The sequence below is a fragment of the Mustela putorius genome, unplaced genomic scaffold (genome assembly GCF_011764305.1).
Source record: "Mustela putorius furo isolate JIRA1106 unplaced genomic scaffold, ASM1176430v1.1 tig00000275_pilon_pilon_pilon, whole genome shotgun sequence".
NCBI classification, from domain to species: domain Eukaryota; kingdom Metazoa; phylum Chordata; class Mammalia; order Carnivora; family Mustelidae; genus Mustela; species Mustela putorius.
The window spans coordinates 10,468,936-10,485,162 of record NW_025421341.1 but is presented as its reverse complement, the minus strand read 5'-3'; the positions used below and the strand labels follow the sequence as shown (position 1 = coordinate 10,485,162).

Sequence of the window (16,227 nt, the reverse complement as noted above, 5' to 3'; positions counted from 1 at the left end):
GCTGGAAAACTCTTATTGGAACTATTACTCACATCTGTACTTCACTAACAGAAACAAAAATGACTCCTGTGTGGTAATTACCTTTCAGCATTTTCAGGAGTTGCTTGTCTTTAGGTATTGATTTTATTTTTTCATTCAACCAAGTACCTCGGGCCCTTTCTGGAGTATTAAAACATTTTAAAATATTCAATATATAATCTGACTCCTGCCACTCCCGGCCACTTTCACCTACTGTGCAAACAAACTCAAATAAAAACCAAAACATTGGGAAAAGAAGAATGATGCCAGAAACGGGTTAGAAACGCCGTGACCGCCTTCATCCCGATTTAGCCACTGTCGCACCAGAAAGCATGCACACACTTTGTTGACTCTATGGCTGTGACTGATTGATGATGGCCTGGCAAGGTTACCATAGCTAATTACAACATCATTCATCTAAGCCTGCATGGGAAGAAAATACCGGGCTCGCGGGGAAGAAAAAAAAGTTGAAGAAAGAAAAGCTATTCTGTCTCTGTTAACTTTTGAATAATCAACCCCAACAGGAAACAAATAAGATGAAACCCAATGACCAAATTATGACTTATGGTTTCATCCAAGCGAATGACCTCAGTTGCCTGGTGATTTCCACTCTGGTTTCACAGCCCACAGCGGAGAGCTTCTAGCAATGAGGAACCTGCACATGCTTGTGTGCTTTGTAGTCCAAATTCAAAGGCTCCGGCAGAAGCCCGGCCCAGCCCCGAGCTTCAGTTCTGCTATGTGTGTGGTGTGACTGTGTTTGTCTAGGGTCAGATGCCAATACTTAAACTCACATTATGGGCACAGCAGCTACTTACACACTGCAGCCTAATTAAAGGAATAAACTTCCCCCTTCTTTATTTTTTCCTGAAGATCAGTGCCATAAAGGGATTTGGTTTCCTTGAAAATTCAGACAAACGTTCCCATATGTTTCCCTTATGAAGTAAATGAGTCAAAATCAGATAGAAAACGGTCACAATTTCCAACACTAATCTATGGCTATATAATTTTTTTTCTGAGAACTACTGAAAATAAAGACAAGGGAACTCAGTGTTTTGGAAAATAATTACATTATAACAAACACACAATCATAATTTCCATTTCAGTTTTGAAGCACAAATACACATGGAAACAATAAAGCATCTGAGGCACCTTTCAGCTTTCAAGTCTCAGAAGTAAGAATCACTTTCAAATAGCATGTAAGTTCATCTTCAAAGTTTAACATACAAGAAGAGAATAAAGCTAACACTATTTCAAACTCCAAACTTTAATCAGATTGCTTTATATCTGGGTAATATAGATCACAAGACTGGCAACAACCAAGTCCCAAATATGTTTTATCCTGACACACTGTTCAAATTACATTGCTAAAATAATTATAACTAAAGAAAATATTTTCTCACGTAAGATTGAACCCAAAGTAGCAAGTTTCTGTCAGGAAGTACTGAAAAAAATTATCAAAGGATCCAAAATACAACTACTAATTAACTGGGGCCATGGGGCAGAAATTGGCAGGCACATGGAGTCAGATTCAGATTCAGCATGGTATGAATGAAATTCTCTTAAATCAGTCATAGCCCATTAGGGCAAGCAAGGCGTATCTTATAGACAAGAAAACTGTGGGGCAAGGAAACATGGTAATGACCCATCACGAAGTGACCCAGATGGTCCCAACTCAAATACCCCTTTCTATCAAAATGGCAAATGTGCCCTGATTTATTTATTTATTTATTTTTGTCTGGAAAGATGATTAGATTAAAAGATTTACCCGGGCACACTGCTAGATCAAATACTGTAGGGTCTGGGACCAGCTCCACACTACTGGTTCTCAAGGGACAAGGGTGGGCCAGGCTTGGGGCCATGATCTCAAGATGTCTTCTGCACAACAATAGAAGGTCAGGTACCATAGATCTGAAGACAGCACAGGAACTACTGACTGGAGGGCTAAAAGACCCTTACTCTTCCAAATTTCAAACTTCATGTCCTAATATGTCTGATGTACAGAAGGCCTTATGTACAGATACTTGAGATGTCAAAAAGAGTACAACAGTATCCGCAACACAGAAAAGAAAATCACCTCCATATCCCATTAGTATATTGGTTTTGGTGCACTTAACCCTCCAACACACACACTTGAATGCGTGCAGGTGTGTGCAAACCTACAAGTGTTGAGGAGACGGAAGTAAAATTCTTTTTTTTTTAAACTTAGAGAGGATTTAAAGGAAATTTTCTCCATCTAATTTTCTGGTCTTTATTCCCTTATTACCTTTTGACTTATAGCTATTCATAGTATCTATTTATTAATTTACACTCTATCTCAATTCCAAAAGGATATGAGGTGGTATTTTATCACATACAGTATTAAAAGACATGGTAATTGAAATCTTCAATTAATCCCCAAAATGTCATGAAGTTGAAAGAGCGCTGTACTAGAGGCCAATAGACACAGCGTCGGACTCTTGTTCTTTATCCAAACATTTATTTGGCATCAGAGCACACATTTGCTTGTTTGTAAAATGATGTCAATTGTCTAGAGAACTGCTAATTAGGAAATTTTAAGGAAATTTCCAGAACCAGAATTTTACAAAAGCTGTTGTCCGGGGTACTAAGAATTCTTGAGTGGAAGTGGGTTTCTTTACAGTAGGACTTCTAAAGGGCATTAGGATTTTCTGTTGCCTCCTCACCAGCTTTCTGTATTCCTTTCGTCCTTTGTTATGGAACCTGGACTGGATCCTGGCAGAAGAACCAAGTGCCCCGCAGAGACTTTGGAGGATCGGAGGTTCATGTAACACCGGCGGGCAAGGAGGAGGCTGTTCTCCAAAGGTCTGAGCCCCAAGCACAAGCAGGGAGGGGAATGTATACCCTTCTGCTTCTGCATACTTGGTACTTTCAGTGCACACAGGAAATGGGATAGGAGAGAAGACCCTGGGAGGGCTTTGAGAAAGGGACTGGAATTCCCTTGCTGGTTTGGTCAGCATCTTAGGGTACAGTTTTTCCCTATCACCCCAAAAGCTTAACTAATCCTATCTGTACAAAGAGCGAATGTGAATAAATTAGAAGAGCATCTAAAACTTAAATGCTCAGTGAATGTCATTTGCTAATTAACTACAATCACATAGTTGTTGAAATCCCAAAACATGTTCAGAGGTACCATAGGGCTCCAAAGAAGACTTGGAAAATTCCTGAACTGGGTGATTTTAAAGTCCAAGTAGACTCTGTGGATATCATTTTGTGCTGTTCTACCTAGTGTTTGTTCTACCATGTCTCTTCTTTTAAATATATTTTTAGGGTAGCAATCTCTAGGTTATATTGTAGGAAGGCATATTTCAGAAACAGACTCTTAAAGTGTTAGCCCAAACTAGTAAATCATTCTGCATCAGGACTTAGTCATTTAGCATTACATTAGAAAACCCATTGTGGTGGGGGCACTTGGGTGGCTCAGTTGGTTAAGCATCTGACTTTGGCTCAGGTCATGTTTTCAGGGTCCTGGGGTCCAGCCCCTTGTCGGGCTCCCTGCTGAGAGGGGAGACTGCTTCTCCCTCTCCTTCTGCCCTCCTCCAGCTCATGCTCTTTCACTGTCTCTTTCAAATAAATAAGTAGAATCTTTAAAAAAAGAAAAAGAAAATCCATTGGGAAAATAAATGTAAGAGATAATTTAGATGAACTGATTTGAAATTCCTCCTGTAAATAAAAATATATACCCCATTAGCTTACAGGGTATATACTGAACCCTTTTAGGTCAGTAGAAGATTTCTTCAATTCACCTTTGTAACTCATTATTGTTGAGTGAGGTATTGGGAACTAAATTTATTGTATATGTAGTGTACTACCTTCAAGATGTACACAAGGTTTCATAAATACGATCGTATTTGAGCTTGAATTTAAAAGGTGCAGACGAATTCCACCAAGTAGAAAAGAGGCAAAGGGAGGATCAAAGAGAAAAAGTTCCTCTACAAGCACGGAGGCCTGGGGAATGGCAAGTGGTTCTTGGCGCCTACAGGTTAACGTAACTGTGAAAGAGTGGCCAGTAATAAAGGTGGGCAGCGAGGAAGTAGGTAGGTCATGAAGAGCCTGTAAATAAGAACTTCTGGCATATTCTGTACATAAGTGTTTCATCTTGGAAGAAAAAGAAGAGGGGCCAATCTCTGAGTGCATACAGGAATGCTGTTGGCTTTTAACAGAATATTATTATCATCTTGTGTTGGACAATGATAGAAAAATTACACTGGATATCAAGCATATTTTTATTTCAGACACCAATACAATACAAATTTTTGGTGATGAATATGACCTAATCATAAAAATGTTTTGTTTCCTCCTATTTGTTAAATGGTAGCTTGATAAGAGAGAGAAACATATAAGCTGATAATGATTCGATTCCTCACCTTCTTGAATGGGGCTCAAGAATTTGACAATCCCTGAGTCTGCTCTACCAGCCTATGCAGACGCGTCCCAGAACTACAACCGGTTCCAGTGGCCTTGGGAGCGGAGTGGGGCGCGGAGGTGAAGAGCTGGGGCTCTGGTGGTTAGCGTTTTATGCGCAGGCGTTATGATGAATCACTGGGACACAAATGCTACTCCCCCTCTAGCCACCCACCTCCTTCACCTAAGCAGGATCTCAGACAGGGTCAGAGAGCACGACTGGTCCCATCCGCTCGGCCGCCCTGAGCATTGCCTCTGCTGCCAGGCCTATCCCTCCACGCTCCGCTCCCTTGAAGTCGGCTCCATCTATGACCACACCCTTCCCCAAGGCAACAAAAGGAAAGATACACAGAACAGGCAGACACCAAAGCAGGCTGGGTTGCTTCCTCTACTTTCCCTGAGAAACTTGACAAACGTTTTCTCTTCTTTGCTTTTAAAGTTCCAGAAATGAAAAGTACTCAATCTGCTGGACCCGGGAGGGGGGGATAAGGGTTGATGTTTTTTCAGTGTTCATCCCTGCCCAGATTCCTCCTGCTGATTCCAAGGAACCATCTGCATCAGGCTGCTAATGAGTTTGGACATGGCTCTCTGCACACGAGGAAGCCATTGGAAGTTGTTACGCAGGGAGTTATATAATCGGATTTGTGATTTAGCGAGGCAGCTCTGGCAGAAGCCTGGATGGGAGAAAGCAGGCCCTGTGTCGAGAGAGGTCAGCTGGAGGCCTCCGCGACGGTCTGAGTGATTCTCAAGCTCTGTCCAGATGCAAAGGTCGTGAGGCGGAAGGAAGTGAGGCTGGCGAGCAAGGGGAGGATGTGGAGGTGATGCCAGGGCTTCAGAGCCCATGGCTGGGAGGCAACACTGACCACCCGGTGAGGAAGGTTAGCTAATCTCATCACCTCACCCACAGTACTAGAGACATGGATCTGAAGCCAGGGAGGTAAGCACTTTCAAGGTTTGGATACATAGTCACAAAGTATACCCCAAAAAAGTCCATCAACTTATTCTTTTATTACCAGCAGATTGGAGGCAGCAAAGAAAAAATGGTTCCTGACACTGGAGCCAGAAAGGGTTCAAATCTTGACTTTGCCATGAAATCACTATAGGATTTTTGGATAAATTACTTTAGTACTACATGACTGTGTCCCCGCCTCTTAAATGAGGGGAGTAACGGAACCCAGCTAAGAACCCTGAGGCTTAAATGAGCTGTCATGGAGTGCCTGGGTGGCTCAGTCTGTTAAGCATCTGCCTTCGGCTCAGGTCATGATCCCAGGGTCTGGAATCAATGATTCTGGGATCCTGGGATCCAGCACCACATGGGCTCCCTGCTCAGCGGGGAGCCTGCTTCTCCCTCTGCCTCTGCCCTTCCACCCCCTCCCCTGATTCATGTAAGCGTGTGCGCGCCCTCTCTCTGTCTGAAATAAATGAAATCTTTAAAAAAATTCCCTAAGAAAATGAGTTGTCATGAGCAAAGGATTAAGAACACTTGCTGCACTGCTTTGAGCTCAGGGCCTGGCATGTAGTCGCCACTAAAAAAGATTTTTCTCTCTCTCTTTCACCAAAGAAGTAGAAAATTCACTTTTAAAGAAAAAGAACCTCAGCTTACTTTTCTCCCTGACTTCAACATTATGTTGCTCAGACAATTCAACAAAAGAAGCTGAGAAAGCTTAAGAAAAACACGCCCCCCACCCCCACCCCCGACCTGGAGAGCTCCTAAGGGAAGGCAGAAACAAATTTCCCAGCACAGGCTACTCTAAGGTTCGGCCTTTGAAGACCACACAGTGCTTGCTTATAAATAGAATATTAAAACAAGCGAGAGCAATTTTCTCCTTTCGTCTTCCCTTATTGCCTAATTTCCCTCCCATCTCATTTGCATAATGGATAAAAAGGCATCCATTATGCAAATGAATGATAGGGCGGTGAGGTTGCTGCAGCCACAGACCTCCTCTGTGGATGGGGAAGCTGCCACGGAGCCCTGGGCTGTCCGCACGCATTCCAGAACATCGCGTCACTAGCTGGGTTTCCAAAGGATAGAGGAACATCAGGAAGATTAGAGGTCATAAATTTCCACTTGGTTTATTATAAAAGCGGCACCACAGATGCTTTCCAGAAGATTAGTACCAAATACGGATATTCAGGATTGTGGTATGTAAAATAAACTTTCCAGTCAACATTTTGCTTCAGATGGGAAAAAGCCGGCTCTCTGCAGGACTTCTGTGATTTTAAGCGCACACTCTGCTTTGCAAGGGAAAGATTCCCCTCGCACAGTAGTAAAAGCCTCTGTTCTTCTACCTGGAGAATTAACCTATCTAACAGGTGCTCAGAGCAGTCTCAAAACATATGCACACCTTCAATAGGAATGAAAATTTGTTCTAAGTACCAAAATGTTAGCAGATTTTCAAAAGCTTCATGCTGTGAAACTGACCTAAATTTACCTCCGAGAGGTATCACCAAAAACTGACATTGATCTTAGAGGTGTAAATTCACTGAAACTTGAGAAGAATGTTTATTTTTCTCCCAATGCCTTCAAAACAAAAATGAGGAATTCTGAACAAAATTATTGGGTGAGTTGTTCTTGTGTAAATAAATCAGTAGGCTAGAATTAAGAGACAAACTTCAAAATGTTTTCCCGGAAGTCTGAGATACAGAGTGTGAGGAGAAAAAGAAGGTGGCTGAAACAGAAAGTGGCCTTTATTCCTAGTCTGAATTCCTTGAAAAATGTTAGCTTTTGCCAAATGACACTCTTCAGAGAGTTTTTTTTTTAAGTGATCCCCCTAGGGTACAGATGAACCCCGTCACTTACAGACCAGCCTGTCCTATAGGATACTTCAAGACCACGCAATTCAGACCCACCCGTCATTCAAGGAGAAAAAACCAAACCAAAAAAAAACAAATGCATCCCCTTGTCTGAGTGTCCACAGCTACAAAGAGCTATGTAAAAATAATTTAAAGACAAACCAGATTTTTCAAGAAAGATACTAAGAGGATAAGTCATCTTATAGAAGCCACTCATAATCAGCAAAATGATGTATTTTAAGCAAGTGAAGAATATAATAGTGAAGATACACATACCTAATTTCAGAGCAGAAGGGGTCACTTCAATTTCCCTACCAATTGGTTTAAACGCAGCCAACTGGGCAGCCACTTCCGTCTCAAAGGCATCTGGGCTCTGCCGGCCTGCAGGGTTTCCGCTGGGGCTCTCAATCTTGTGGAGTGGTTCTTGTTCATCAAACACAGCAATCAGCTACAAACAAATCCAACCACACTAATTACTTTGAATGGCATGCATAGCACACAACACTGTTTCTAGCTGATTGTGATCTTTCATGGATTTTAAGGAAAACAGCTTTTGAAAACTTGTAACTTGAATATTACTGTACCACAACTCCCAATTCAATATTACGTCTGAAAGGACCATGGCAGGACTTCACTAATGGTTTGTCTGTTCTTGAAATAACCGATTTTGGCTAACTCCCCTCGCCACCTTTTCCAACATACCAGAAAGGACTTCAGTATTTTTTTTTAAGAGGGTTTCCAGAAATAAAAGTTGAATATGCAAAAGCTGAACAACAGATCTACACGGTAAAAGAGGACATTCCAAACTCAGAGAGCTAAGATATTACGAAATCCATAATCATCGCTGCCTTTTTAGACACAACCACGACAAACGAGTGTGCATATTTCAATACAATGTGTTCACTTTGTGCACACAGATATCCCCTTTTGATACATCCCTTTAAATTTGTTCTCTTCCTTCATGACGCTATGTTGACTGGTTTAAGTCCAATGAACGTCAAGTCCAATGAGACTACACATCAGCACTTTTAACCAGATTATTTCCATCTTCGTCTCAGTGTTGTTTCATAGGAGAACTGTTCCTTGTCATTAATATAAAAACATTTAATTGTCCACTTCCAAGTCATTTTTCATAAAGGGCAAGATGTCATAAAATATTCATTGCACAAATACTGCTGTACGAACAGTGAGGACAGTCCTGCTGAAACCATTTTTTCGGCCAGCAGACAGCACCACCATAGAGAGACCTCGCACGCTGCTCGTCGGGTGATCGGGAGAAGTGCAAGAGTGCATGTAGGAAGCACCGAGGGGACGCTACTGTCAACCCGACAAAGAACAGTGTGTGCAAATCTGAAAACTGCTAGTAAACCTTCAGCTATTTTTCATTCATTAAATAAAACAAACCTACTTGTGATTCAAACATTTATTCAGAAAAGACACTCGAAGGCCCATTCAGAGGGGAACCTTGTTAGCAATAGTATTAATAACACAAATGCAGGCGTAATCAATCAAAACATCATAAATTCCAAGTTCAGTCTTTCAAAAGAAATGAATACAATTAGGGATATGCAAATTGACTATTCAAAAATAATTTTCATAATTGACTACTCATTTCCAGTATGGAGACTTCTTTAATTGGAAAATCCAACAATCCTCTTACCACAGGAAAGAAATGCTACTCCCAAGGCATTATTTTTAATTCTTGAAATTGAGCACATACATTTTCTATTTTTAATTGGCAGCACTGATGAACTGATTTGAGAGAAGGCTTACATAGATTAATAATGAAAGATTATTCTAGTATAAAAATAATCAGTAGATCTGTATCTTTCTAATCATCTGGTCAGAGTGAAGAGTTTAACACTTTCAATCTTGTAAAGGAAAATAAAATCAATTTTTAAAATGTGCTGGAAGTGTTATTTTTGTCACTTTTTTTGTGACATGATTATAATTTCAGTTTTGCGTATTGGTGAATTCTAACACATCTGAGTGACATTTATTTTAATTGCCAATCGGCGAGGCAAAATGGCTTATTATACTGGTTCTATGAACACTTGTGTGTAAGTTAAGACTAGTACCTTATTTCTTCTCTTGCTACATCCTTAACTACTACTATATGCACTGTGCCTTAAATATTGGGGAAAAGAGATAAAAAATGGAATAGTATCTAAAGCATAATACAGAATCTTAAAGCTGAAAACTCATAAGTCATTACTTATATCTGCTATTTAAACCTTCCTCCTCGAGATACTTTACTGTTTTCCATACTATCATATCCAACAAGTTTATAGCATATATAATAAAAATGGCACATCTATGTAGCAAATGAGAGAACACTACAGTTCATAGCTTCTGTTTTCCAAAAAGATAGACTAAAAAGTAATTGATATCTAAAGACTAAAAAGTAATTGAATCTAGTCTTTTTAAATTTTCCATCCAGGGTTTCAGACCACAGGGTGACTGTTTTCCAAAAAGAAAACTTGTACAAAGAGAGGCTCTATTGTCAAATATACGTGGTTTGTCCATTAGGAGGTTACGTCCTAAAGAATATGCTGGACACAGAAAACACAGAAAACACAATACATGATTCTTCCCAAAGATGATGCTAAGAAGAACCCCTGAGTCTCACAATCTGTCTCCCAGTCCCGTGGAGGACAGGAAATATCTCCACGGAGTCTCCTCCTGGTGTGAGGATGAATGAATGAATGAGTCTCTACTCCTGGAAAGAAGAGGTTCAGTTCCTGACTCTGTGGTCCCCACAAGGAGTCAGTCATTGGCTCCATCAGTGCTGGCTGCTGACTAACTCTCCGTGCCCTCTTAACCTCAACACCCACAACACACCACAACTCACACTCGCTTCAACATCGACAATTGATTTAAACTGTACACACTGCAGGCCCTTATCAGCTAGATTATTTGACTCATCAAAACATCTACCTTCCTGGGTAACAGAGTTCTTAGCATACAGGGTTACAGAGATGCATCAATTAACATTAAACCACTGTTCTAGTTCCTCCACAGAAGACATGTGATTTCCGAAGTGTCCGGTGCAGGAAAACGGCCTCCCCTCCCTGAACTCAAACTCATTACAAATCACCTTTCCCACACAGATGAGATGGACATGAAAGAAGGAATTCTATTTAAAGTTTTCTGTTGTTAAGGTTTCACCTAGACTAAACTTCTAAGGCATGTGGAAGATTTTTCACTGACATCGTACGGACTGTAGTAACCTAAACGCTATGCAAAATGCAAACAGGCAATACTTCATTTGGATGCCTTCCTCTTCTGCTGCCTTATCCATCTTCTGGTGACCCTTCCGTTCTCCTTCTGCAATGCTGGTATGTTCATGTCACCCAGTGCAACACCAACATTTCCCAAAGACCCCATAATCCGAGACCTTTCACACAGCCATTATTCCTGATCAAAATTCCTGTCCACACAGATGTCCATCAGTATTTCGGCATCTTATCCCCAGAGAGACACAGGAAGGTTAGTCCACAAATACACTATTCATTCTCCCACTCAAAACAAAAAATGAACAACAAAAAGGCTTTAATAACTTTTTCAGGACTCCTACAGATACCATACCCATTTCTCAACCTTCCTTGAAAGCAAAATCTCAAACAGCTGTCCACAGAGCAACTTCCAGTCTCCCTCCTTCCCAATCCTTGCTGAGACCCTGAGACCACACTGGTCAGGTTCTCGCCCCTCTACTCCACAGAAACTGTTCTTATCAAGGTCAAAAACAATCTTTAGGTAGCTAAATCCCTCAGTTTTCTGCTTTGACTTTAGGACACAGTCAATCACTCCCTTCTTCCTTAAATTATTGTCTTCACTTGCCTTCTCAGACATCTTCAACTCTCTAGGCCCTTCATTAAATTTCCTTTTACTTATCCTTCTTGTCTGTAAAAATGCGAAATATGTCTAAATTTGGGGGGCGGCACCTTGTTTGTCTCATGGCATAGATGTAAGTATCTGCTGATAAATTCCAAACTTAAATCTTCCACCCAGAATGCTTCTTGAACTCCAGGATCATAAGATCCACTGGCTAACATGACATGTGAAAAACTGACTTCCAAAGCTCTTTCATAATCTTTATACATCCCGATTAATGGCACTCCATTCTTCCAATTGCTCAGGATAAAAACCTCCTACTAATCCTCGATGCCTTTTTCCCTCCCTTCCTCGCTATATCTCCTGCACGTCACACACACCAATTTGCCAACGAATCTCAAAATACAGTCAGAGTCTAACTGCTTCTCACCCCTCCGTTCTCACCACTTTGGACCCCACTTCTAGTCTCTCCCACGGATTATGACAACAATTTCCTGTCTGGTCTCATCGGTTCTACCCATGCTCCCTTTCAATCGTTCTCCACAGCAGCCAGAGTGTCCCTACCGAAACACAAGGCAGGTCACAAGGCAGGTCATGTCTCTCTCCTCTGGTCATTCGTTTTCTCATGTCACAGTGAAGCTCAAGTCCTGGCAATGGACTTGGGTCTGTGGACTCCCTGTGAAATTTCTGACCTCGTGTTCTGAGTACACTCTCCCCTGTTCTCGGGAGTCTATTCAGCTACGACTTCTTCTTTGCCCTCGACTCAGGATCTTTGCATTTGCCGCCCCTTCTGCTGAAGCAGACTCCCCCAGACACCCGCGTGGCTTGCTTCTCTGTCCTTCCCATCTTTACCCCAACGCCACGCTATCTGCATTGCAACACCACCACCACTTCCCACCTTCTCTTCCTTTTTCTTTGTAGCATTTATCACCCTCTCGATGGTTCATCTCTTCTTGTTTGTCTTAGTTATTGCCTGTCTTCTCACTGTACTAGAATATAAGCTCCAAGAAAACAGTGATTTTTGTCTTTTTTATTGTATCCCTGTCGCCGAGAATGGTGAGTATACACAGCAGGCACTGAACATATATTTGTTGGAATAAAATGAGTAAAGTGAGGCCAGAACAGATAGTAACCCCTAAGAGAGCAACAGGATAAAAGATACCTGGATTTTTTCATGTGTTTTTAGAATCAACATTCAAATTATTTTTTGTTAGAAATGAATGAGTTCATGAATGAACACATGTACAACGAATACGTGTTTTTTGAGTGTCATTATCATTATGGCTGTTGTTTCGGTTTGGTTATTATGGGGGAGAAATTCCTCATTTTTCTATTCAACACTGGGAGAAATTGCTTCTGCCACATCAAGCTCCAAAAATAGAGGTTATGTGTGTTCTTTTTTCTTTTTCAGGCTCAACTTTGAAAGGGAGAATCTGTTTCTTTGTTGTCTGCAGGAGCGGGAGTGTTGAGCTAGGGGTGAGTGGCAGATGGAGAGGGAGGTAAGGTTAGCAGCCTGGCACCAGGCACTTCCCTGCTCACTTTTCTCCAAGATGCCACTTGGATGTACCTGGTGTCAAGCTTCCAGATGTGTGCCCCAACGTAGCTTGAGAACAAATGTAAAAAAGAGACCTCCAGGGTAGTGGGGACCTAGCCTGAGTGGGCATACCATAAGCTCACAGCCAAAGGGCTCAGATTTCAAAATTCAAGTCTTACTTTATGTATTCTACCAGCTTTCTGTTCTTGTTTCGAAACAGATTTTAATCTTAATTAATAGATTAATCTTAATTAAAATAGATTTAATCTTAATTAATAGATTAATTTGTATTAATCTTTAATAAAGTTTTTCTCTTTAATTGCCAGTAAAATTAAGGCACCCAGGAGAGGTACAGTGTTTGTCCCTGTGTTTCATACCTCTGTGAGGTCGAGGTAGAGTGGAATTCTCAGGAACACACCTATCCTCTAAACAGGACTTAGGAAAACACAGAAGGAGAAACACATTATTGTAGCAGGTCCAAATTATATTCACTAGCTAGATCTCAGTTGTCCATGTGGACGGTGTTTGCAATTCAAAGATGAGGCACTGGTTTTGGTAACTTCAAATGTCCCCTGCCCACGGCTGAAGGTAATGTCACCCATAAACCTCACGTTAGAGAATACTTCCCTCTTTTTCTCATACTCACCTTGTAAAGGTTAAAATAATGAAAAATTCAACAATGAAAAACTCGAAGATGAAAGGAGACAGAAGAACTTTGGATAATTTACAGCATCCATGAAACCGGAATAATAGACTTGATCAAAAGGGCCATGTGTTCTCTGCCATTTCACACCATCAGTATCTCTTCAAGGACTTTGACCTGTTTTTAGACCTAAACATTGAGACTATTACGATCAATGTCACTAGTAAAGGTGTGTGTGCATGCGTGCGTGTGTGTGTGTGTGTGTTGGGGTAGCTGCGTGCATGTGTGTGCGTGTGCACATGCATGTGTTTATAGGCTGAGGTAGTTGCATGCTTGTGTGCATGTGCACGTGCATGTTGAGGTAGTTACGTGCATGGGTGTGTACACACACGTGTGTTTGTGTGTTGGGGTAGTTGCATGCATGTGTGTGCGTGTACACACGTGTGTGTGTGTTCGGGGGGGTGAGTCGAGTGGAGGTGGAATGCTAATTTCCTCGATAATATCCCTAACATGCCTAAATGCTTAGCACAGAGCCTGGTACACAACGGAAGGTTAAATGTTAATTCCTTTTCTTACCAGAGCTACCATTCTCTGGCTTCCAGACTAAATCCCACTTGACTTGTTTATCCATATTCTGCTTTTACTTTGTTGCTTCTCTTTAATCTCTTCATCACAGGATTGACAGAGGAACAGAGAAAGCACCAAGATCAAACACATCAAATAATTTTTGTTTTTCTTTTCTTTCTTTTTTTTTTCCCCTTGCTCTTCATCACACAAGAACACACAGCCCTTAGACGCGAACTGCTCTCCCGGCTAACAATACATGAGCTGTGCTATTTCCACCATAACTGGAAGCAATATACCAACGTCTTCAGTTTCTACAGTGACAAGTAAATATTTTAATAATAAATGCCACCAGGTACATTTATTGCAGAATCCTTCAATATTCATGATGTGGTTTTCTCTGTTATCAACTTACAGCATTCTGTCACTTTTATAGCCTGAGTTTTTATCATCTGATGCTATTATCTTTAGCCTACATAGAGAATAAAAAAAGAAGAATCCCAATGCTCATAGGATATAATTTATGAAAGTATATTTTTTGTAGTAGTAATTACAGTAAGAAATATGTGGCTCTATTTTAATTACACGTCAAGTAAACTAATGTACTACTAAGAAAAGCTTATTTGCCATGTTGAGTTCTTTGGGTTAAACTGTTGAATTTAACAACATATTGCTATTTTTACTGTTTCATCCATATTCCATATTACTGACTATCAAACAAAATTAAAAGACAAAGGGAAAAAAACGAGGATCCTACAAAATAAAATTGGAATCATTTGTCTCAAATCTTAATAAACACAATTAAATCTAAGTAAGACTGTGAAATTACAACAATTTCACAAGTAGAGGAAAACACATTATCACCTTTGGGAAGAGAGTGAAACACTGCAGAATTTCATTTAAATGTATGCATCTGCTTGTAACTAAATAACAACTGGCTATGTGAGTTAATTTTATGCCACTTTAAACAAAGGTTTGAAAATAGGTGATCTTCCTTCATGGGATTTTGACAGCTAGCTAAAAGCATTTAATCCAGAGTTTCAAAAATTAGTATGCTCACATTAGCATCTTCATCAGATTCGAGCATCAAATCTAGCGTCCTTGGAGCAAGTATGTAACAGCTCTGATTCTCACAAAATTCAATCGACATTCAGTAAATGAGATAAACCAATTTTCATCACCTCTTCAAACTGAAAATCCATAATAGGGACCTTCACAAACTTTATAGCTTTAAGAGCTTCATTCTAAAGAAAATAACATAATTTATTCAACTGTACTAAGAAACATATTTATTCTCATTGCTTTTTAAAGAGACAGCTGCCTACATCGCCTGTGATGACAACAAAATATGCCTATTAAAAATCCCCCAATACTTTGGCCAAAACTATATTTACCTTCTTTAATTACACAGCAACTCACTAAGAGGCCACGTATGCATTAAACACATTAGACTCAATCCTGTTTTCTCTGGGACTGACTTAAGTTCAAGAGAATCCTGGGTTTGTTTTTGTTGCATTCTTGACTTTCCTTAGTAGTCACAGCTCAGCGCTTATGAAACAACCTTCACAACTGACACCTAATATACACGAGGAAAGCCTGAAGACATTTTCCTCTGTGCCCTTCACCATCCATAGCCGTGTTTGGGCAAAAGGCTCCCTGGAGGTCAGGGGGCAGCCACCAAGCCCTACTCCTAAAGGCCCTTGGGGGAAGCAGTGGGATAAGCACACAGCTAAAGAAGCTGGAAGAAGTTTTAAGCATTCTGAGATAATACGGATGTCAGAGATTATAAGAACTCAATATATCTGGCTTTGTTAGTAAGACTATTTCCTCTGTCTCTGAATTACACAGATTAAAAATGGCGGACATACAAGAAAGTGAAAGATCTTAAGGTTAAAGGAGCTGAGGAATTCTCAGAAATGATGCCAAGCCGCTGGGCAGCTTTGCTTGCGTTAACCCGGTGTATCACTGGACGTTCCTCAGTTTTATCCATTTGCAAGGGCTTCAAAGGTCTTGGGAGAATGTACCTTATCAGAAATGAAGGTATTTTTTAAAATGCATGGACACACGTACACATAAAAGGGCTTTTTCTTCAAATTATTCTTAAATAAATCACATGTATCTAGCCTGCATTTTTGGAAGAGTAGTCTTTTTTCAGGGAGTGTATCCGACACTAGAAAACATAAAATAGCACAGGGAAAAATAGTTTTTAAATTACAAAGCTTACATACATTGACCATGTCGTAAGATACATCTAAGTAAGTACTATTTCACTGGCTCAGTGTTATTCTCCTTACTTTCCTCTAGGTTCTATTCTCTGTCCAAACCAAAGCTGTAATCATCTCAGAAGCGCTCCTTTGGTAACTTCTTGGCCAAAGCCCAGCCCTGCCACAGCCATCCACGAAGGCAGAAACTTCCTGGAATC

General features: G+C 40.6%; 1 protein-coding gene across 3 annotated transcripts in view; it reads right to left on the bottom strand.

Moving 5' to 3' along the window:
• PARD3B (par-3 family cell polarity regulator beta) overlaps positions 1-16,227 on the bottom strand; it is a 1,046,368-nt gene that overhangs the window by 628,854 nt on the left and 401,287 nt on the right. For all 3 annotated transcript variants that reach the window (XM_004764207.3, XM_004764208.3, XM_004764213.3), the window contains exon 3: positions 7,507-7,678. In XM_004764207.3, coding sequence (XP_004764264.1) covers positions 7,507-7,678 — 172 coding nt within the window. The remainder of the gene's footprint in view (positions 1-7,506; positions 7,679-16,227) is intronic.